This window comes from Egretta garzetta, unplaced genomic scaffold, assembly GCF_000687185.1.
Source record: "Egretta garzetta isolate BGI_Z169 unplaced genomic scaffold, ASM68718v1 scaffold50, whole genome shotgun sequence".
NCBI lineage: Eukaryota > Metazoa > Chordata > Aves > Pelecaniformes > Ardeidae > Egretta > Egretta garzetta.
This window is the reverse complement of record NW_009258613.1, coordinates 2,869,709-2,894,752: the sequence shown is the minus strand read 5'-3', so window position 1 is coordinate 2,894,752 and position 25,044 is coordinate 2,869,709. Positions and strand designations below refer to the sequence as shown.

The following is a 25,044-nucleotide window of genomic DNA, read 5'->3' as shown; positions in this document are numbered from 1 at the left end:
ATTTCCTACAGAGGAACCGTACTAAAGAAAAGCTGTACTCAGAAAAATGAATGCTGTCTCTCCTAAAGCTGTATGATAGGAGTTAATTTAAACTACATTTGGACTGTGGGTGTTGATGTTGCTATTTTAAATCTGAATAGCTCATGGCCATGATTGTTTCTCTATATCTAGTATCAGCTGCACGGATTGCTTTTGACAGATGACTAATCATTGAGAAAAATGAGACAATTAAGAGATTAGAAAATGAGATATGAATAAAACTTCCAGGCATCACATTTTAAGAGAGTAATGTAACTAAGCTAGACCTGCAATATCAAAAGTAAAAATATTAAAAATAAAAAAACAACAAAACCTGTGACTTTATCCTCTCTTCAAGTAGCACGGGAAAAGGATTAAAGCAGGAATATGATTCTCCCATCCTGATTAATGTGGATCTTGTGGAAATTCAGAATCCAAAGGAATATAAATTAATTTGCTTTCAGCTGACTTTTCATTTGCAAACTACTACATCTCTCCCTTTCCTCTTTTCACTATACAGGATGCCCTTTCCCTTCTAATACTATGAAAATGCCATAAAGGCTCAGAGGAGGATTTCTGGTAACATGGAAGTGCCATGCAAAATAAAGAATCTGTAATTTCACATTCTATTTTAGCAAACCCCTTATTTTCAAAGTGCCCTGCACCCTAAGAAAATTTAGCTGAACACTGAAATCCAGATAAAATTTTTTTATATTTCTGATCACCTAAACAATAACTTAAACTTAGATATTTATGGAGTTAATATGTAGTCACTGATCACTGCAAGTAACCACTACTGTTTTCTATTCAGTATTTTGTCTTCACTGGTGTGCTGGCAATGGTGACTTGTGCAGTCTTTCTTCGTCTCAACTCTGTCCTGAAGCTGGCAGTACTCCTCATCATGATTGCGATCTATTCTCTGCTGACTGAGACCATTTATGCTTCCCTTTTCCTGCAATATGACAACTTTAACCACAATGGAGAGTAAGTGTTCACAGCCCCCTTTAGGAAATGCTTTTTAATAAGGTAATGGGTCAAGTCTTGCCGGAGTGTGCATGTATAGGATAGCACCATAGTAAAGTATGGAGTGATGGCTGCAAGAGGCAATGACTAATCCAAAGACATTTATAATGGGATTCTTTCTCAGGCCTTTTTATTAAAATGTTCATTTCATAAGGGCATTTAAAAATTGAGCAAGGTTTGTCTTGTACGTCTCCCATAGTCTATCCATATTGCTAAAAATACGCATTGCAGTGCATATACATTGGTTGCTTCTATTCTTGAAAACTCCAGAGATACTGATGGAACTCTTGGCTCAGTTTGAGAAAACAGGAGTGAACAATTGATTTTTTAGGGGCAGGCTTTTAACTGAATAAAATCCAAATTATAACATGTAGTTACGAAAGATATAAGGAATACCATGAGGTTTTGTAGGAATACATTTGAAGGACAGACTCCTCCTCCCAGGCTTCCTTCCCAGCAAGAGGAGTTGAAGAGGAGGGCAGAAAAGCCACAGTATTTTGCAGAGTGCATTAAGTGTTGCAATAATTGAATTTAGAGCAGCAGTGATTTAGCTCATTCAGGAAAACACATCTTCAGTCTTTGATACTTGACCAATTTAGTATTGCAGTTCCTTGTGCTTGTAACTATGTGCCAGATGATGAACCTCAGAATGACAGAAAAGCATGGATCTGCAGTACAATTAGTTCTCACAACAGCCACAGCTTTACACATAGTAAGGCTCTGCACTCATAACTTTCTTTGCTAGCTTCCAACGGTAGCTAGGTACTAAAGATTCGGGATGCAATTACTTTTTCAAATGCTAGTTATCTTCCTAATGATGATGGCATATAGCATATTCACAGCAGAGCCCAGTAAATATGACAAGCAGGAGTGAGTTTCTTTGGCTAAGAAACTAGAAGTAGAAATCATGATCAGTGTCTTTAATGTTTGTCACTAATCAGGCATGGCAAAGAAAGATTCTCCCTTGTGTGAAAATCTTAGAGAATTCAGAGTAGTTTCTATTCCGTGTGTCAGTGAAACTCTCTAGTGACTTTTATCACAAAAGAGTAAGAAAGAGCTAGGAATATCCTCTAAAGCAGCCAACAGCCCAGGGAATAGGGAACTCAGCTGAGATGCTCCACACTCAGGACAAGGATCTGAACTTCAGCTCCAGTGTTAGGGACCATGAGGCTGTGTGCCCTGAAACTTATCTGTTTTCTTAGCTATTCCAATTCATTGAATAAAATGTTTTGCAACTCCCTACAAAACTCATCTATCTATCTCATACATTTGTGGTTATAGCTACATTACCACAATATGTAATAACAGATGAGTTCATAACTAAGACCTTTGAGGCTGTTGCCTTTAGCGAGTGTACAAGGTTTCCTTCCGGAATGAAATCTTTGGGAGATTGTATTTCAGACAACTGCAAAATGGGAAACATTTGAAAGCCAAAATATTTACAGATGACAAAGATGTCTCCTGACTGTTCTGCTCTGTACTGATGACTCATCCCGTAGCAGCACATTTCCTCACATTCTTCATTAGGCCCATGAAGTCAGTTCAGCTAGCTCTCTCACAAGAAAGTTTCCTTTTGCTTCAGTCTCCATTGAGCTCTGCTCTTTCACTCCCTCATTTCTCGGTCATAGGAGCCCTCCTCTGACAAATATCACCTGATTTTATTCTTTTTTTTAATGACTACGGAAAACAGATTCAGGGTCTGGACTTTGCTCTATTCTTTGATCTTGGGGTAGGCAGAAGAGTTTCCCAAAGTCTCTTCTAAATTCTGCTCCTTGTTTACTCCTTTATTAACTTTTTTCACAACTTCAGGCTTTAAGCACCTCTTAACCATTTCCCCATCTGTCGTCATCTCCCTTCAACAAAATAATTGCCAAATATCCATGTTTGATTCACCTCCAAATTTAGTTCTTTCTCCTTTTTGATCTGCTACAGGATTGGCCCTCCCAGTTCCCCAACGTCTTCATTTATGTGTTTTCCCCTGGGAAACATGCCTTTTTAAACCCCTCTGATATTTCAGAGATGCTCACTTCCTTCAGTTTTGTCATCTTTCAACATAACTGTAATTTCTCCTCATATTTGAAATCCCCTTTAATGGCTCTGGACTCCTTTCACCTTATTTTTGTCACACTTTCTTCATGTTCCACACACAGCATCTCAGTGATTTCATACAGTAGATTTCATACAGCCAGTATTCTTATTCTCTTGGCTCATCTTCTTTGCTTTCCTATTGCCTGCAAGAGTTTCCTTTACTTCCCCTGTTATAGGCAGACATTTCTTCTCTGAACTCCTCTTTGTGGCTCACTAAACCCAGTCCTAATTACTGTTTACCATTTTTTTGATTCCCCTTTGATCCATACCTCCTTCCTTAACTCACCTATCATCTTCTCTGAACCTTTCTCACAATACGGGGAAGTTTAACTTTCAGCATCTGCCTTGGGGTTCATCTTTTATCTCTAGGCCCATTCACTGGGCTTTTAGTTTCACACTCTGGAAGTTTCCATTTCCCAGCTCCAGCATCAACCATTCCCCATCCAGATCCCACCTCCTGTACTCCACAGGGGCTGTGGTGTTCATGGTTTTTTACCAAGCTTCCAGGAAAAGAGACTGACTTAGTCTTACAGCTTACATATCACATTTGAAAGAGAAAGATTACCTTCTGTGTATCTACTGTAGGCTACAATTTAGTTATTTAATCCATTTGCCTCCAAATGGTGAGCACCCCAATTACACTCCTCTTCTCTTGAACTAATTATTACTAAGTTAAATTTTCAAATACAGGGGCTTTTATAAAGAACAACAAAAGTACCGAGGTGCATTATGAAATGAAACTTCTGAACAATTACAACACTGACAAATCAATAACTGTATTTTACTTTGGATTTTTTTCCAGCACAGACTTCCTGGGTACAAAGGAGGCATCTTTGCTACTGATGGCAATGTTCCTTTTAGCCGTATTTTATCATGGTCAACAGGTAATGCAAACATTTGTTTTAACCATTCCCTATATCACTTGCAATTACAGGATGTGACAATAATTACTTTCAAAATACCAACTGCCTTTTTATACACTTGGGCATATGACCTTTAAGAATTTAATAAACCATATGCAGAATCTGATTAAAGAAAGCCCACATCTGACACTGCCTAGCATTCTTAAAGAACATGTGCAATGTTATATTCAGCAGTACACAAGTTATATTGCATGTTCTAATAGAAATTGAAGGAACAAATGGGACTTCATTTATCTTAGGTACATGTGCAATTCCAGTGGCATCTGACTGCTTCAATGCACTTGAGTGAGCATAAAACCAAAATGACGAAAGGGAATAACAAACAGTGAATAGTAAAACTCCCATGAAATACTTTAGTATATTCATAGAATAAAAACACCAGATTTGAGGAAATGAGGAAAATTTGTGGTTAAGTGCCAATACCAACTTCATTGGATCATGGACCATGATCTTGCAAGAATTCTTTCACATGGACCTAGGTCATAACCAGGATTTAGGGGCCTCAGAGCTTTAGGCTTGGTATCCTTGAGGAGGAACTGAGAAACTGAGTATTTCAAGAATCCATGCACAGTGCACAGAGGGAGTGGAGTACAACAAATTAAAATTTGAAACAACAAATGCATTGAGTAAAAGACACCTAAAGCAGGGTGTGTTCTGCACAGCACTTCTGGCTGGCAACTTCTAGGCTGCTGCACGTCAAACATGCTGACTTCAGGCAGGTTTTCTTCACATAAATGCAAACGGGACTAGCTGCATTAAAAGAAACAGCAACCACAATTGCCTTTAGACATTGTCCTGCATGTTCAACTTGCTTAAAGATTTTCCTTTCAGGAGCATAAGGCTGATTAATATCAGCATTTCTTAATCCTAATTTGAGTGCGGCAATAAGAGAGAAATGTGGCTGTGATGAATAACACAGTATCATACAATTTATTACAATATTACAATAGCTTTAAAAGTTGTGCATGTACCTACAGGTTCCATTCCTTCCATAGGAGAGCAAAAAGAAGGCATCACCTAAATATTCTAGCCATTTTCTTCCTTTTTGTCTACTTCTGAGGAAATGAGGAGTGAGTGAGTAGGGGAAGCAAGGGACAAAATGTGCTTTGTGCCCAGATTTTAAGTTTGACAGAAAACAATGTACTTTGACATATCTTTCTCAAGCCCGTTTAGGAAAAATATGCAACAAATGAGAATTGAACATCCAAAATTTATAACATTCCCAATGATTCTTAACATACATAAAGATACTGATCTAAGGGTTGGGAACTGTCAAATGTGAGAGTCAGTCCTAAGAGAGAAAACACTAAAGGAGTTCAGGTAGAACAAAGATTAGGCAGCATCCAGGCAATGCTCTTTGGGATCACAAATCTGAGTCTAAATGTCTGTCTTCTACAAAAGCCCCATCTGGGGTATTTAAGAGTATTTTCCAGCCCAGAGGCCTGTTAACACAGCACAGTCTTTTTCCACCCTATTAATCTTCCTTGGTCCATAAAACAGGGCGGCTGCATTCAAACCACCCTTGGAAACGGTCCATCAGATGTGGTAACTCCCGCATGTTCTCCCAAAGGATTCATAGGGCTACTTTATCAATTTAACAGTATCCAACAGCAGTGCCCCAGAACATTTCCTTATATTGTTTAATTTCTTATTATAGAGTTAACCTAAAGGTCTCTGTATAAATGCCAACTAAAAAATACATAAAAATTTCATCCAGAGCACATTAAAAAAAATTCTCTTCAATAACGTGAATTGATGGGGAACACAGTAAGTCCATTAAAGCTGTCCTCCAGCACAGCTTTGTTTCTCACACACCACAAAAGTATTCTCAAGTAGAATAGCTTAGAACTTGCCTCATTCTAGCTGAATTTACAAAAAGGATTACTTTTGTAAGACTAAATTTATGGGCCTTTACTTTCTGAACAACTAATTACTATACTTTATCCACTGTGATTTAAAGTTAATCCCCAATTTTGCACCCAGAATTTTAAGTTACGTTCAAGAAAAGGTTGTCTGAGATTCTCTAATCAGACTCAGAGCTTTCTTAAAATCTTATCTGTACTTCAGCCAATAAATCTCGAGGATCTCTGGTGCTAAACTCATAATTAAAAGTAGTTGTGTAGCTGTCACATGACTTCAGGCTAAATAGACAAATTCCCTATTAGAAATCCGATTTAATCTAGAAACACTTCTTTTTAACACAAGTAATACGTATTTTACAGCATTGTTTCTGCAAAGTAAACTTGACAAAAAGCATGACAGAAGTGTTGCAGATAATTTTGAGGCTAGACTTATTCTGTTGTGATCATCTACTGCTTTATCTTTTTAATGAGTTAAGTAGAACATTTTGTATGAACATAAACTATCCCTTAAAACCCCATCAAAATACAGTATCATATACAGTCTTCTTTACTAGGAATACATCTCTAGTGTATGCACACGATATAAATAGCCTATTAACCCTGAGTGAAACCTTCTGCCATGGCTTTAAAAGAGAAGGTTTTAACAGTTTCAAAGAGGGAATAAAACTGCCCCCAGCAGAGTCGGTCCCTTCTCTCCCTCCACCTCAATTAAACCTAAAAACAGGCTTTATAAAAGAAAGGGCAAAATCATCTCTGGTTTCTTTTAGACTGCAGATCCGAGTGTAGATCTTGCCTACACCACATGAGTGTTCTAGTGTAGGCAAGTGTTGGCTGACTGACTGGTTTGCTCATCTGCTTCTGGCACTTTTTGGTACCAAGAAAGATTTGAACTTTGGCAGGGCAGGCACAGACATCTATGGACCTAATAACCTCTGGATGTCAGGGCTGTAGCTTAGCTCTAAAGAGCCTTGTGGGAAGGGAGGAGGGACTGACATCCCTATACAGCAATTTGTCTGCAATAAACGTGACCCCTGGACCTTCTTCATGCTTGGGAAAAAGGGGAGGAATGAGGAAATACAAAGAGGAGATTGTTCCAATTGAAAGAGAAAAAGAGAGGAAGAGACATACCTAATTCTGGCATTACCCTTCAAGTCTCTTTATTATCCTTTCTATATTCAAATTTTAGTGTAGTGAAGAAAGGATATTTGCTTGTTTTATCTGGAGTTAGACTGTTTTCAGTGCTTGAAAGTGTCCCTTCGGGATGTAAATCTTTCCTCATTCTCTCTTCTGCCCCACAAACGCTGATCCTTAACTTGTGCTTTCCTTGCATGTGGCAATTGTCTGCAGAGAGATTGGGTTGTACAGCGTTTAGAGGACATAGACAGTGTTAGATTTGCTGTGTAATACACCTTCTCTATTTTCTTCACTCACTATTGGAATGAGAGGTGTTTTGTAGAGCTATGTATCAGGGCAAGAAAATCTGGACATTTTAAGATTTATGTTGCGGATGGTCATTTTTATTGGCACCACTGTGCCCAGGAATACTTCTTTACACAATCAAAAAATAAACCCAAAACTCAACCCTGTAATTTTGTTATTTTTAACAAATATCGGAACTTAGCAAGACATCTTCTTAAAATTTTCTATTTTCAAACCTCATATGTAGCACACCCTTTTATCTCTGAACTGACAGTGTCATCTCAGTTGTCCACTGATGATGCAAGAAAAATATTTCTTGTTATAATGTGATTATAAATAACCAGAATGACATTAGCTAAAATGTAAAGATTAGCTGCTGCTATTCTGAGCTAGCTTTAGAGATGTGAATTTTTCCTGTACAACAGCATAAAAAAACCAGCTGTGAAAAACTGTATTACAGTTTTTTGCAAAGCTCTTATTGTAGTGGCATTAAATATCTGAAGCATCAAAGAACCCAGAATCCACCAGCAGCTCCTGCTCCAAGCCAATCTGTAAAATACCTTCAGAACTCCTTGCAAAATTACAGTCAGTGTTGCCTTCTCAGTCAGCTGGTAGAGATAAAAGCCAGTTATGATCTGGTGTGGGCTCTGTCTTCTAGCACAAAAGGGAGGGGGAAGGAAACTGAAAAATGTTGAAAAAATTGTTTAAAAATACTTTTTCCTGACTGTTTTTTTGCTGCAATTAAATTAGGGAATTAATAGTTACAAAATGAAACATCAAAATATTGGAACTAGAAAAAAGATTAACTGTTTATAAAGGTGGCAATAGCATCCAGAGGCAAGCAAATCACTGCTAAAATGCCCCCAAACTTTGGAAGTTTATATCAAGCGAGGCTCACTTTTAGCTTTTAGGAAAGAAAGATCCCTGGAGTACAGTCAACCTGTAAGCCCCCTTGCAAGGTGCTGTTTTTCTTCTGAACAGTTTGCCGTTGGTCACTGCTGGTGACGAAAAATGTGGACAAGATGAGACACTAAACAGTGCCTGGCCAGAGCCCCCTTGCAGTCACTCCCACCCCCTGCAGGCTTGCCCTATACCCCAACCACTTCCATAATCCCAGCGCCTTTTGGCAGCACATCTGATGTGTCTCCCAATTGTAAAATGCATTCATTTGCTGGTATAATACACTTCTCTGCTGGGTGTTTGATTATTATCTTTGGTTAGCACATCTCAAGTCTCACAAGTATATTTTCTCTTGCAGTTTACTGCACACAGATGTATTTCCGTCATTTTCAATAATACTAATAATTCTAATACTAATAATGCTAAGCCGTAGCTTAGTAAGTCACCCCTTGTGCAAGCTACAGTATCACCTGCCATAAAATCTGATTAAAACTCTTCATCAGTGTAATGCACCCAAAAGTTCTGGCAGAGTTGGTCTTGTCCATGTGCCGGCGCACGTGCCTCTCAGACAAACAACACGATATTTCGGCATGTTCCCCGCTTCACCTAGCAGACAGCTACCATTTCTGTATATATGAATATGCATTTATATGTATACCTATAAAAATACACAGTACAAAAATATATATCTATATATAATGCGTGCTGTGCAGGAATCTTCCTTTCGTTCTGTGCACATACAGAGCTGAAAACCATTTAACTTTGGTTTCTAGCTGAGGGTATCCGGCACTGCCACCATGCTCGTACTAAATTGTGACTGCAGACTTTGGATCCACACTACATCAGGGACAGAGAATTCCAGGGGCTATCAAATAGCATCTTTTACTATCTTTCAAAAGACTTAAATTGCAAATAACTGGATGTCCCAACAGTAGAAATACCTCATTTTGGTGCCACAGATTTGAAAGACCGCTTTGGGAGTCTCTTGGCCTGTTATACATAGTTTTGCTGAAAGACGCTCATCCTTGAGGAGTAAACTACCTGTCTCTTCAAAGTCTTTAGAATGACCCTTGTGCTATTTTCTCATGAAACCTATTTGATTTGAAAACACATATGAAAAGGGGAACAGATTTATTTCATACCAGTACCGATATCTTCCACTACCTTATCTCCTGTCTAACTCCATTACCCAACTAATAAAGGAAAATAATTTTGTGGCTTTTTCTAGCCACTGTTCATAGCAGTAATGTGACAAATATTATTTTGCCCAAGATTCCTCTGAGACACTCACCATACACGAGGCAAGGAAATAATCTCTTTTTTCTGGCAATAAAATAAAATTCTGTCAGAGTCAAAGATTTTCAGAGGCACTGAATTTGGTTACGTGGCAGGAGCAGCCTGCCAGGATGACAATACAATGTCTGGTCTTATCTCATCAGGTTTTATTTTTGCCTTTTTTTTTTCTTTCTTGAATACAGCTTGAATACACAGCAAGGCTGGATTTTCTGTGGCGTGTTCAAGCAAAAGAAGAAATCAATGAAATGAAGGAGTTAAGGGAGCACAATGAAAATATGCTACGGAATATTTTACCCAGTCATGTTGCCCGTCACTTCCTGGAGAAGGATCGGGATAATGAAGTATGTATCATTTTTATTTCTGATACTTTTCTCTAATTAGCAAAAGAAAAGCAGATCTGTTAGGAAATTGTTAGCATTTAGTTCGCAATAGGATTCTTTACACAAATACTGCCAATACTTGGTATCTGATCCACATTAAAAAAAAACATTTATGTTTTAAAGTAAAGGGTTCTGCACTTCTAGGACCAAATCTGGAATGGTGTTTCCAGGTTTAGGCTCACTCATAGGAGTCACATAGACCTACTAGAATGAGTCTAGCAGAGAGCTACCAAGATGATTAGAGGCACACGACATATGAGGAGAGGCAGAGAGAGCTGCGTTCATTCAATCTTAAGAGGAAAAGGCTGAAAGAGGATCTCACCACTGTCTTCAAATACCTAATGGGTGTTTATAGAGGAGACAGAGCCAAATTCTTCTCTGATGTGCAAGTGGAAGGACAAGAGGCAACGATACAAGTTGCAGGAAGAAAAATCCCCTTTAGATACAAAGGAAAAAAGATCCCTGGGAAAGTGGTCATTGCATCAGGGCTCAGAGAGGTTGTGAAATCTCCAGTCTTGGAGATATTCAACCCTCAACTGAACAAGGCCGTGAGAAAATTAACCTAACTGGCCCTGCTTTGAGTGGGAACTATATTAGATGACCTTCAGATATCTCTTCCAACCTATGAGTCTATGAAAATCTAGTATTCCTAAAGAAGATATGTTAATTTAACAGAATGCCTGTGCAAAATTAAGACAGACCAGGGTTGCAGAAGTATTATTACAGCCCTACCAGTTATTAAAGTAGTAATCTGTGCAACAGGCTGCAACCAATCTGAGCCTCTCACATCTTCAGACCCAAGAGAACATTTTTGCCATTTCATATTGCCCCTGAACTGTCTCCTTGGAGCAGTTAATAAAATAGTTTGTGGCTATGTTCCTGAAGAGTGTTTGCAGTACACAAAGAAAATTTTGATAATGGAGTCTCTGGCTATTCTTAAGACACAGTTTGAAGATAGGTTGCTGAAGGAATAAAGTCCAGAATTTGTTTCTGAAAGCAAATAAGGCAAATGAGTATTACAATATTATCTGTGAATAGAGTCCACTGTATGATGAAACTGGAATTTTCTCATGTAATGGTGGAATTATCTTTTATGATGAAGAGGTTGCAAATGTTGCAAGATTCGGGTTGCCAGCACCGACATATCTATTCATTGTGCAGCAAAGAGTAATCAAGGCTACCCTTTTCTGATTGTACATTTTGGAAATAGATGTAGCCAGATGAATTAGACTACACAATGAGGAACCATTTTGTTCTGACGATGTGATTTCAAATATCACCTAGGGAAGGATGACATAGTGAGAACCTACAAGAAAAGGCATTTTAGAAATCAGTCTCTTTAGGAATTTTACACTCTATGGGTATTAAACTGCCATAAAACCACTGCTCTGCACTTGAGTATATGTGTGAGGGAAAGCAACCAGGTTAAAATGCTTCATTGCAAATGGAGCAGGCCCCAATACCAACCATGAGTGTGTTCTGGCGTGTCTGCATTATGGATTTTCAGGGAACGCATGTCCTCTCTTACACATTCATTCACATACACTCACATGCATAATAATCATCAAAAGTAAACAGATGTCCCATGGATCACTGCTGATGCTTCAATAACATGCCACTGAATTCAATTCCACCACCCCTGGTTTTTGTAAGGCAATTTCCAGAGTGACTATGCTTGGGGATGATTTATGCATGAGCCAGCTAGCTGTAACATCTACCAGATTTCAGTACAATCAATCCTGCAGTTCATGTCTGGCCATTAAGTTAATTTCTCTGCTCTCAAAAAATGAATTCCCGAATGTGTACCGTAAGCATTTTCTCATGGATATATTATCTCTGTCTTGATGGTTCTTACCAAAAATAGAAAAACTGAGCAGCTGAAGGCTCAGCCAGTTGTTTTCTGTCTTCACGATCTAAGGAAAGAGTATGTCTGAGTGTATATATGTTTCTCCTAGCACATATTGTCTAGTCTTCCATGAACTAATGTGTGCATTACTTTTTTCTATATCTATGAAAGGCAGTAAAATTGTCCTTAGAGTATGGTTTCCATGACCCTGCAGATGTTCTTCAGTGAAAGAAAGTGTAAGAGCAGGAAAGGAATCAGTCACATTTATTGCCAATCAAAGCTTTGCATTGTCCTTGGAAACTAGCAGAATTTTTCCCACATTCATGGTAGGACACATTGTTAAAGAGTCCAGATAAGTAGCAGCACTAGCACCGTAGCAAAATGCAGGACAGGGGTTCGGGATGCTTTTCTAGGGAGATGAGGATGAAGAAGAGGAGCCTAAGGTGTTTACATCAGGCATCTAGCAGTAAGTCCTTTTATCATGAGAGCAAAGCACTAAAATTTCCTAAAGCACACTAACAAGAACATTGAGAAGCAACTACTCTGGGACAGAATGTCATAAGAGAAGTCCCAGAACAGAAGTGAAAGTATCAGCCATTGGGTAAAACTACAGAAGTGGAAGCTAGAAAAAAATTAAACAGAAGAGAACGCATGTGCTTGTGGTGTATTAGCCACTAGAAAAGCATACCAGGACTTGGGGGTGGGGGCTATGTCCTTGATACTTTTTAAGTTGACATTAGTTTTGCTCCTAAAAATTTGTTTGGGTTCAGAGAAGAACTGACCGCATCTTCACATATATAATCACAAGAACCCATCCATAGATAAATCTGTCATTCAGTACCAGTGTGAATTACATGAATAACATAAGTGGAAGTTTATCCCAGTGCATACTTTATCCTAATAGCCTCCTGTGTCTGATCTCTTATAAGCAGCTTTCTGTCCTCAGTAACTCCATTATCACCCTCAGTTCTGTTCCTCCCTCCTTTCAGACCCTGATAGCAGGAACCTGTCCAAGAGCCAGGCAACCAAATGGCTTCATAGTCACCACAGGAGAATCACAGTTTACCGTGGAGTAAGGGCCCTCTGAAAATCTGTGAATAAAAAAAAAAATTGTAAAGAGCTGCAGTAGCATGAAGTATAAATTATACACCAGAAAATGTGGTAACTGAGGAGACTCTTTACAAAGGGGTCATACTAGATATTTTAAATGGTCCCATCTGATCCCTGTTAATCAACAAATTTAGAAATACATTGTCAACTGCAAATATTCATAAGACAGACTTAAACAATAACAAATAATAAACATTAGGTTCCTTTTACTTGCCTAACTGTGTTTGATTCTCTGGTATTCATACTTGCAAATGAATACTTTATTTTTTAAAGTGGTTCCCCATATAAATCAAAACGAAAAATTCTATTTCATTTTTGCTGGTGTAGCCTCCTGACTTCAGGATCAGAAAAAGTAGACTTTCAAAGAAAGGGCAAACCTTGCATACAAGCCGTGACAAAAATGTGAGAGATGTCAGCCTCCTCCTGAACTTGTCTAACGCTTAATATACTGATGCTAAGCTCAGCTATTAAGGCATTATGCATGGAAAAAATAAGAAACCTATCTAATTGCAGCCAATTATGTTGTCTTCTGTATATTACCACTTAAATTCATTTTTCTTCATTGTTCTTAAAGGAATTATACTCTCAGTCCTATGATGCTGTTGGTGTGATGTTTGCTTCTATTCCTGGATTTGCTGACTTCTATTCCCAGACCGAGATGAATAACCAAGGAGTAGAATGTCTGCGCTTGTTGAATGAAATCATTGCAGACTTCGATGAGGTAATACCAGCTACTAGAGGAAATCTGATAGCTCTTGAATGATGAATTATCAAACTTAGTAACTATTCTGCTTCCAATAATTGTCTGGGTTTTTGTTTTTTTTTTTTTTTACTCAAATTCCTATTACAATTGTCTGGTTTGCTTTTATTGCACCTAGTCTTGCCAAACTTTGGTCTGAATGACCTAGTGAGGTAGAGACTAAAATCAATATTTACTTGAGTATGAACATGCATAAATAAGAGCACAATCTGCTTCAGTGTATCTGGAAGTAGAACACGCTTTAATTCAGTAGAATAAAGAAAGATGGAGATATTTGCAACAGTTCTGGAAAGTAGTGGTCTAAATCCGAACAGATAAAGATATTGTTCTGCAGACATTGGTTGAATGGACTCAATGAATGTTAAAGATCAGAACAGTGTCAAGTTAAATGTGAAGCACACAGCTCAGAATCAAATGTTGGATAGAGAATGAAAGGTGGTGACATATTAACTGAGGAGACTTGTAAGGTCAGGTATGTTATGCACAGGTAAATGAAGTAAAGCCGCTTGCTTTACTGAAGAATTCAGAGGTGAAGGGAAAATTTAAAAATAAGAATGGAGAGGATGTAGAAACGCAAAAGAATTTATTTAAGTATCCTGTCCAGTTAATTTCAGAAAGGGAGATGAGGAGGGGGTAAGATAAACAGGAGAAAAGTCAGATCCCCAATATAGCTATTTCCAGATGGAAGCAAGGAAAAATTGGAAAATGAAGAGGAAGTCAGGAGCAAGCTGCATGCTTGGTATTGTGTACCATGCCAACTAGTTAGTAAGGAAGCTTAGACAGGTGGTATTGTGTCCTGCAATGAGCCCAAGAGGAATTAAGAAAGGGGACAAAGGATGAGCTTTGAAAAAACTTTAAAACTAGGAAGGGTGCAAAAGTAAGGCCAAAATTACGTATCATGGGGTATTTTAACCTGTACACTGCAAGAAGTTTTCAGGAGCACGTAGACCTCCTTGAGCTCCCCAAGTGGTAGAAGCAGAATCTGAGCCATCTCTTCCTCACAGTGATATTGGGATCTGTGTGCCACAGTGGGATAGTGGAGATAGAAAAGGGGAGAGGAAGTGAGGAGGTGATGGTGGTATCATTGGTCTGTGACTCTGGTTTTGGAGAAGTTATTCAAAGAGAAAGTGGGGAAAAGACATCATTTTCAGAATTCTGCTGAGCAAGGCAAGAATAATACTAAACGGGACAGCAGGGGAGAGAGCACATGGGTGGCAAGAAATCACTGAGAAACAGCGAGAAACCCTACCCAAGAAACCCATGTTCTGTTTAATTTCTGTTTATCTCAAGGAATTTTTTAATTAATTTCTGTATTGTGGTAGAGTATCAACTGGAGAAGTGATGAGTATCTTGTCAGCTTAAAACTAAGATGCAGTCCAAAAAAATAGAATTTGTTCCCTCAAAAGGATCTGGATCTGGAACTTGCAACCCACAGGAGCTATGTAACCATGGAGCAATCACCTAAAACAGAGAAGGGTAAAACTCCACTTAGGTTAAGGCTTGAAAAAAGAGAACATCTTTTACCACTTCGGATCTCAACTCAAAAAGCATTACTAGAGTGCAGAAGGTTGAGTTTTTGAGAGAAGACAAGGTGGCATACTTTGCATCTGGACCAGGACTCTGCCCATAGATTATCATACAGAAACCTTTTTTCCACAAAACTAAATCACTGGCAAAGTTCAGCCCTCTCCAGGGTTTAGAATACAGCTGAATGAAGATTTGAGAATCAGTGTCTTTTTTTTTTTTTTAATTTGTTTAGTTCTACCTCAGTCCTACTTTAAACACAGATGTCTCTGAGGATCGAGCCTAGAGTTTTTGGTTTGGTTTGGTTTTTTAGCTTTGAAGAGCAAGTACCTCCAAGGGTTTCTGAGGAAGATACTAGAGGAAAAGATTAAAATGGAAGGCACATGACTGAGAAAAAGAGATTAGGGAAAAAAAATCCTTTTATTTTTTATTGTTCCATCCTGAGCAGCAAGTACCTAAGGCCTCTCACAAGTTTTGAAGAATATATTTTCAATTTGCTGCTCTGGTGGAAGCTATGATTTCTTCATTTCATAAATGGAAAACAAACGCAGAAAGGGGTAATTGACTTTCCTGCATTTTTTTTAAAACAAAGATACCTGCTCCCATGCCAGAAGCTAGAACCTAAATATGAACCCAGAACAGGGTCTTAAGTGCACCTTCAATCCTTCCTCATCCTGGGCACCTGCATGGGGAATATTCCTAGAGTAGTAGCTCATAAAAACAGGACCAGGGTTAAGACTGCCAAACTCTGAGAGATAATGAAGTTGAGAGTTTAACCATATAATTGGTCAGATACTAAAATTACTAGTGGGAAATAGAAGAATTCACATGGGATGCATCCCTGTGTATTTTTAGTAGAAAACAAAACTTCTCTCCTATGAGAAGAGCTCTGTAACTTTTAAAAATACCTGCTTCTTATCTCTGAGATCTTGCACAGCTGTCAGCATGCTTCTTGATTAATAGCTTTGTTTTTCTTTCCAGATCTGATTAAAATAATTATGGCTCAAATTTAATGCAAAGCCTATTGCTATGAATTAATTTAAGATATTTTGCCATGCACGTTCATACAATCTTCACAACAAAATTCCATTGCTGCTGTGGCGATTACAGAAGGCAAGGTTTTCATCAAAAGCCCTACCACAATATTACATTCAGGCCCCTAACACCTGCTCTGTAATTAATAAAGGACCTAATTAGGGACTGTATTATGTCCCAGACATGTTTAGTTGAATAATAGATATGTTCTTGGTACGGGTAGTAAATGAAATTATGTGATCCCCTGATGACTGCTAACCTACTTCCAGCATGGTCATGCCATTAGTTTATTCTGTCTAAGCAATCTGAAGGGTGATACACCAGCCAGAACAACTGAAGTGAGTAATCCTACCCACGGAAAGTCATTTCAGGTACGATGATTCAGGGCCAGTAATGTTTCCACGTAACTATTGACTGACACTACATGATGTCACTATTCCTTGTTTTTCATGATGTTTCTTGCCAAGATTGTCCACTGTCTCAATAAAGCCCTGGAAGCAAAGTGCAGATGTGCACTTTGAGAGCAGAGCAGAGCAGATAGCCACGGGAAAACTTTGCTCCTCAGCATCACGTGGACACCACTGTAGAGACACCCAAATGCACAATTTTTAGTGCAGGAGTGTAAGACATCAGTACCTGGTGCCATTTGAGATACCCTAGGTGATTTCAGACACCCATATGGGATTGTCCAGTCCCATGCTATGTTGTCAGAAAACTCATGCAGTTCTGGAGCAAGCCATTGGAGGTTTTTCAAGGAAATTTGCTCTAGATCACCCTAGACACCTATGTTTAGACAACTGAATTGAGTTCCAAATCTCAAATCAGATTCTACACTGTGATTCCCCTCCTTTCCTTGCACGGATAATAGTAGTAGGAATGCTCTGTCCATAGGGCCAGGAAGAGGTTTCTGAATGAAAGCAGAGGTAAAAATACAAATTGATCTGGTTTGGAAAATGTGATAGGTGCATGAGAAGGAGATCTGGGTTATTTCTTTCTTCTTTTTGGAGGAGTTTCCATGTTACTATAAACCAGTAGGCTTACAATCCAGATCTGTTATTTTGTTTTCTAGGTAATAGATCTGTTAGAGAGTCAAAGCCAGTCAAACAAAAAATAGTGAATGGTGTAACAGAACCTGCCACCAACAAAGGTATGGGGTAGGAGCCCACAGAGGAGTCAGGTTGTGACGGGTTCTTTCTTAGGGAACTGGGGGAACCTGGTCCAAAAGTCAGTCTTGGGGAATAGTTGACTCCTCTCAAAGCACAGCGTTCACTCAGTTGTTTTTTTTTTTTCCCTGATGGCTCACAAATCTGTTGATTTCCAAATTATCCAGGCTTCCTGTCATCTGAGGCAGGATGGGAGGTGTTTGTTTCTGGACTGACAAAACGAGATTTTTTTTTAAATTTGACATATAGCATCATTATAGAATACAGTTATATATAATACCCTATTTTCTACCCAAGCACAGAGGTGCTGACAGGAACAGTTCAGACATCAAAAACCAAGCATGAACATTGCAAATCTACTTTTATAATTACCCATTTTTTATATGACTGTAGTCTTAAGACACATACAGGGCTAAACTGCCATTCTTTGAGATCTTGCACCAAAAAAGTAATATTGGAACATTTCTCCTGAAGATTATGGGTCTTGAAGGATTTTTTTTTTAATATAATATTCTTTCTAGCCATTTTAATCTATCATTTATGTATCTTAGTGATGTTACAGTTGGGATTTGTGTTTTAATAAGAGCTTTCTAGTTCATGGGCTCTTTTTCCCTCCATTTTCTTTATCCTGCAGTGATTTACAGAGTGTTTATGACAACAGATTTTAATATATTATGTTGCCACAAATAGAGGTTTTGGCAGAATGCAGGATCCTGCTTTCAGACTTCACTGATTACTTTGAAATTGTGTGCCATGTCCTGGAACATTCTCTTTTGTACTACTTTATACATGTTTCATTGCATGTGTATACCCCTGGGTCTGACCTCCACATAACCCTGGCTGTACATGAATTGCAGCATTGAGCCATTAGTTGCTTTTCAGATACCAACCACATTCTAGTGTTTGAAAATGTTTGCTGGACTATCTTAGTAAATTAGCAAGCCTATTATTTAAAATGTCTTAACAAACAGTAGCTGATTTGGGACTGAGTTGAAATATCTTACCCCAATATCAAAATCCATCATCCTGTCACACTGTGAAGAAAGTAATTGGTAAATAAACCATTATTTGAAGAAGGAAAGAAGCTATCTAACAAACAGGATAAAGCAGGGAAAAAAAAAGATATTTGGAAACAATAATGAATGAGACGAAAAAAGATAACTTGAGATTACTTCTTCTAAATTGCCTCAAAGCCAGTAGGTTCTTTCTTTCTTAAAAAGAGTCATTTTAGATATTTATCATACATTCTAAATTTCTGTGCTGTTTGCTGTTGCTTCCAGCAACCATCTGGAAATGAAAATATAGGCTGTTTTTAACCCAGGCTATTTTCTCCCCTTGCCCACACACCTGGTGCTCTCAGACCACTCACAAAAGCTGAGCTACAAGAAATGATCTTTTTCTTTAAGAGAGCAGTTGGAGGAGCTGCCCTTGTAGGAGGGAAATGTAGATAATGGGCTTTTCTGGCAGTTTGAAGAAAAACGAGAAGCAGGTCAAGTTTTTGGACTTTCCTGACTTGGAAGGGAGCCATTAACCATATGGCTTTGTATTCCCTGCGTGCAATGCTGTGCAGCCTCCCATTAGAGACAGATGGTGTGATAGCTGTACACGAACAGCAAAGCTTCCAAGACCCCGACACTCCGGCTGACGTATGCTGTGGTTAGTTCAACGGCAGGGGCCATTTCATGTTATGCCTTTGGTATGTTTCTCCCTTTGAATGAAATAATCCCTTTAGTTTTTAATTGACAGGAAACTCAAACCCACAAGATGGAAAAAGAATGCATGACCATGTATAAAAGAAGGGGGAAACGCTTCATTAAATTTTTGCCTGACCACAGCAAGATTTTTTTTTCTTCATTTAAATCCCAACTAAGTTGAACCTTTAGAACTGAAAATTTGAAATTTCTTGTCTCTGTGAACTGCTTTTTTTTTTTCTTCCAGGACTGCCTAATCATATTGATACCTAAATGTATTAGATACCATACTGCTTATCATGAAGTTTCTTGGGGTATTTTGATATTAACATCAGCAACAGACATTTTTAAAGCCTGGGATGAGGTGATATGTGCCCATATCCTGTATAAAGCTCTACTGTCATTGACAGAGTTCACAGCCTGAACTCTGCTTAGGTCTCTCAAGGAATGTAAGGCTCTGGCTTCTATTTCATGCAAAGTCCTAAGTTAAACTGCGAATATGGACTCGGAATAGGGACCAAACTGTCACTCCCACTCCACTCAGTGCATTAGCCAATAGACTAAATTTATTCTTCCTCTTGCAGATTCTCAATCTGACAAGTTCTTTATACCTACTTAGCAACTATGGGCATCTCAAATAGATACAGGTGTTTATCACTTCCCATTGGTTCCCTAATTTTTTTGTAGAAGAGGAAAATACATAACAAAAGTGCAGATTGAGTGACCCAGTGGACATACCAGTGTTAGGTCTGACAGTAAGTAGAGAAAAGCATGGGATACAGAAGGCCTTGATTTCTCATAGAAGTTCTTTGGAAGCATCTAACTTCATCCATTGACTGTGTAAGATGGTTAAAACAGTGATTTTAAGTGGACTGAATTCCCTTTAATCACCTGAAATGTTGCTGTAGCAGCACTCAATTTGAAAACTGACTTCCTTCAAAAGATACTTAGGAAGACTTTTAAGTGATAAAGTCCTCTTATATTCACACACACATACACAGACAGTCTGTCTTCACTAATTTTCAGTGATTATACCCCAGGAAATGCAGGACTCATCTGCATTTAAGTTAGGCTGGAATATGCATGTCTTACATTATCCATCATGTGATTTACCAAACAGTTTTACAAAGCACAGCAGAATTTAGCTTGAGTGCACTCTGTGAGTAGAGGATGTTGCAAAGGGTCCCAGCTCAGTGTGCCCCAGAACCCAGAATGAACTGTGCGCCGTGACCAATGGAAGATGCCATGAGTGTAATGATTCATTTTAATATCTGTAGAAGGATTTTGCATTAAGAATTACAGAAATAACAGTGGCTTTTACATATGTATTAGTTACTAGGTGAAGAGAGATTTCAAGATATTGAAAAAATTAAAACGATTGGGAGCACATACATGGCCGTGTCAGGATTATCACCTGAAAAACAGGTAAGATAATAGTTTTCTTTAAGAAGCAAAGCTTTTGGTGTGTCCGACCATTTATATTAGAGAATATTAGTGTTAGCTTTCTGATGTTTGTAGACCTGTGTTTGCTAAAAAAATAGACATTTGGGGCTTCTGGCAGAAAACAGTTACACTTCTTCATGCCATCTTGTGCTAGGAACAAGAACCATATGGATTCTTTCCTCAAGTTTAAGTTTATAGGAGAAAAAAAAATCTCCTTTCAGTCACACTGATGTGAATCTAGAGCAGGTCTATCTGTATCTTCGGACATACTCTGAAGTTACCACTGTAACTCAGACCAGAATCTGGCTGACAGCCTCCAATAACATATGAAGAGAGAGGCTCTATTAACTGACAGTGTACTTAGGTAAGAGTAAGGTTGCTTTTATATATTTTGGTTATGATGTAGCTGTATGTCTACAGACAGCATGATAAACTGTACATCAAAAAGAAAGCAGACCCATCAGTTCAACGGAAGAACATCACAAAGCCAGAAGTCATAGAATCATAGAAAGAGCTTTAAGATCATCAAGTCCTGCACACTGCCCTCACTTGCAGAGTGCAAACCAAGCTGAGGGAAAAACGAACCACAGAGGAGACAGAGTCACAGCCATAAACTTCAGATAAATCAGATGAGAGAAATGCATTCCTAATTACACCCAAGCATGTGCCTGGAAATGGGGTCTCCAAAGGAATAAGATGAGGCTCTAAAATACATCCAGCGAGAAGTTAGCTGTTAATGAAATCTGTCTTGCTTGGCAACCGGTGCCTTTCCCCAGGGAAGAGCACCACAAAAAAGAGTGTGCTGTCCCAGATCAACCACAGAGTGGGAATCAGATCTGCCCACGTTGATTGCAGCTGCCAGGAAAGCAGAAGCCAGATTAGCGTGAGCTTTATAAACGAGAAAATTTCCATTGTTTGTTTAGAAGACATTATAAAACATGTGGAGTGTAACAAGCTGAGCATCTCCCACCTACAGGGTAACAAGTGATGCTGACAGCTAGAAATCCACAAAACTAGACATGTAGGAGATGCTTATGTTCAGAGATGAGCAAAGAAGGAATGAACATCAGGAAGGTAGCTGGTTATAGTTACGCAGCTCCTAACCACTTGTTTTGACCCTTGATGTGGGTAAAAATTCAAAAGGAGAAAATCTTTATTGCATTTCCAGGACTGATTAACTCATCCTTTTCCTTGAACTATAATAGCCTAATGGAATTTTCATGTATTTATGTATTTTATGTCTTTATTCATACTTATCTTCATACATACATGACTGTCACCTTGTCAGCATCTAAGAGGTGAGGGCTGCTGAGGGAGGTTGGCATGCTGTGAACTGAATGAGGCTGAGGACAAGGACCGAGCACAGTGTGAACGGAACAGGGTGATGCCAGGGAAATGCCTATGTTCAGTATTAAACTCTGAGGATGATGAAAATTGCAACGGGATGGACTGCATGACCCGGGGGTGGGGCTTGCTTGCAATGTTTTGTTCCTATGGACCGGAAAATTTTTTGATGAAAGAATTACCTGGCTTCAGAATAGATGAGATGACATCATACTGCTATCGGGCCAAAATCACGGCTGTTCCTTACTCCACCTCCTACTCAGAGAAACAATTAAGGAGTTCGCTGTCCTCCTTTGAGAGTCCCTGTGCCACTGTCTGCTCTATTGGTGTTCTGGGAAGACCAAAACCCACTCCTGGTCCCCATCTGTATATCAACCGCCCTGTAGGAACAGAAACAGAGGGGAAGGAGCAGGGAGTAACTTGGCTGCTCTAAGCAGAGCCAACTAATAAGCTACAGAACAAGCTTTTCCCTCCCACTTAACTGGTCCCAGGTTTCCTGAGTTGCCCTGTTGGTCCTGTAACCATTCCATCCCTGAAAGCACTGGAGTTGGTGCTTTTCCTGGGTGACAGTTTCAGCAAAGGAGAATTATGTCTTTCACTTCTTCTGCTCTACTTCTTGCTTACCTGGGTCATCCCTCGTTCTCGGTAGTTTCTGTCCCTTGCACCTTAGGTATCTCAATAGTCTCTAACTTTCTGTCTCAGCCTTAGATGGATTTCACATGCCTTATTAATTCCCATGATTGCCTGTAAGATTACTGACAGGAAATCACTTTCTTTGGCACTTCACGCTAAGCTTCTCTGTATCCAGGTATAGAAGTGTTGCAATATAAATGGGAAGCATTACCATTAATAATACCTTACCTCTCTTGGATCTGGTATGTTGAGATGTTCTTACAAATTGCAAATTCAAGTACTTGGAACTTGGTGGGGATGGGTGTGAGTTGGGCAAATGCAAAACTTTTCTAACATTTTGATTTATAACTTACTCCTCAGCAATGCGAAGACAAATGGGGGCATTTGTGTGCTCTGGCTGACTTCTCCATAGCTCTGAATGAAAGCATACAGGAGATCAACAAGCATTCATTTAACAACTTTGAACTCCGTATTGGTAAGCATAGTTCAAACATGAGAACTAAAACGTGTTTTTTTCTGCAATGATCCGACTCTGTAAGTGTTGCAGCAGGAGCATTGCAAGGACATGTACAATTTAAAAGACTACAAACACTGTACCCCCTGTTCTCAAATTGACTTCATCCCAGATAAATTTAGAAAGATGAAATACTCTGTCTGCAGAATATGGGCCCTGATTTGGGGACTGCAGAAGTTCTAAGGTTTAGTGAAATGGGAATACATAATTAAGCTACTGTCTTTAGCAAGTCTAACCCAGAGCCCATAGATATAACAATAAAAGTGAACTGGGCAGCCCAGACCTAACTCCAAGCTTGTTACTGGCTTGTACAGTCTCTAACTAATCTCTCTGTCTTAGATTTTTGTTCAGTAAAGGAGTAATAGTAGCTTATCCTAAACCCTGTGTGTGGTACTTCGGTTTTGCACAAAAACTGAATTCCAGTTCTGACCTGACCTGTCCCAGTGGCAGCAGCTCTGAATTGCTGTGATGGGGAACCTATTATGCTGGATGGGATATCCTGAATGACTAGTAGGATGGGACATGTAAAGATGGCCTGAATATATGGCACGTGGAAGGACCAAATCTGATGGCTTCCCATACTGACAGGATCACTGGCCAAAACCAAAAACCACCCAGAAGAAGCATGTCCTTACAGACAACCCTGCCATAAAAAAGCTGGAGTATGTTCATCAGTCACAACATGGAGGGTTGCAGCACCACTATCAGTGATCTGCACTCCTCACAGTTTTGAACAGAAAAATCCAGTTCCCAGGATTTCTCAGGGAATATTCATCCACTCCTAGTAAGCATGGATCACTTGCAACAGTATTTGGAAACAATTTCTATCACCAATTAAAAAAAATATTCTTTAAAAAAAAAATTTAAAAACTAAGAACATTTTCCCAAAGATGTGCCCTTCACTATCACTAAATATATTCCTAAATAGCTGCTGTAGAAAAAAATATTATTGCTTGTCTTGAATTTATGCAACAATCTTACCAGATACAGCCTCTCAATAACTCCGTCGAATAATTTAATATTTTCACTTCAAGGAACATAAGAATGTAATTTCTTGTCTGTATAGTACTAACAAGGCTGCCTTCAACAAGTGTAGCCCCAGAAAGATCCTTCCAGAGAGATCTTTCCTACTACATAAGAATCAGTTTGCAAGAGCTTGGGCAATAGTGCACAGAATGCAGCTGATACGTAAGTACTGTGGTTCCACTGAGATGGACGGCCTCTAAAATAACTCTGTGGATATAAGGATATAACTTTTCATTTTTTTCTAGCTTTTCTGGCCTTTTTTCTTACTTACTTTGTATATACACCTCTTCAATAAGCTTAGAGATAAGTGTATCTGAACCCGGCTTCATCTGGTACTTAGGTGCAAATACGGTTTTCAGCCATTCTTGTCTAACGGGCTAGCTCTTCTCATTTTTTTTTTTTTTTTTTAATAGGGATTAGCCATGGCTCTGTTGTAGCAGGAGTTATCGGTGCTAAGAAACCCCAATATGACATCTGGGGCAAAACGGTTAATTTAGCAAGTCGAATGGACAGCACAGGTGTTAGTGACAGAATACAAGTGCCTGAAGAAACGTATCTGATCCTGAAGGACCGAGGATTTGCCTTCGACTACCGAGGAGAGATTTATGTCAAAGGTATCAGTGAACAGGAAGGAAAAATCAAAACATATTTTCTTCTAGGAAGAGTTCAACCAAATCCTTTAATCTTACAACCAAGAAAACTGACTGGACAGTATTCATTAGCAGCTGTTGTATTAGGACTTGTACAGTCTCTTAACAGGCAAAAACAGAAGCAAATCCTTAATGAGAACAATAACTCTGGAATCATAAAAGGACATTACAACCGGAGGACTTTGCTCACTCCTGGTGGATCTGAGGCAGCATCCCAGGCAGAGGGGGCTGAAAAAACTGAATTGCCATAATCAGCATTTTGTTTGTGTTCTTTTTTTTGTATTTCTTTTATATATAAAAATAAATATACAAATAAAAAGGGTTTAATTTTTTTTAGAAGAAGTGTGATTATTTTCTGGTGTGATGTTTCTATAAGATTCAAACTCCTACATTTTA

The 25,044-nt window shown here is 38.8% G+C and overlaps 1 protein-coding gene across 1 annotated transcript in view; it reads left to right on the top strand.

The window, feature by feature from the left end:
* ADCY8 (adenylate cyclase 8) overlaps nucleotides 1-24,899 on the top strand; it is a 127,171-nt gene extending 102,272 nt beyond the window's left edge. The window contains exons 11-17 of the mRNA XM_035903425.1: nucleotides 830-1,002; nucleotides 3,932-4,013; nucleotides 9,712-9,870; nucleotides 13,440-13,586; nucleotides 20,371-20,463; nucleotides 22,819-22,933; nucleotides 24,412-24,899. Of these exons, the coding sequence (XP_035759318.1) occupies nucleotides 830-1,002; nucleotides 3,932-4,013; nucleotides 9,712-9,870; nucleotides 13,440-13,586; nucleotides 20,371-20,463; nucleotides 22,819-22,933; nucleotides 24,412-24,899 (1,257 nt within the window). The remainder of the gene's footprint in view (nucleotides 1-829; nucleotides 1,003-3,931; nucleotides 4,014-9,711; nucleotides 9,871-13,439; nucleotides 13,587-20,370; nucleotides 20,464-22,818; nucleotides 22,934-24,411) is intronic.
* Nucleotides 24,900-25,044: the final 145 nt, after the last annotated feature.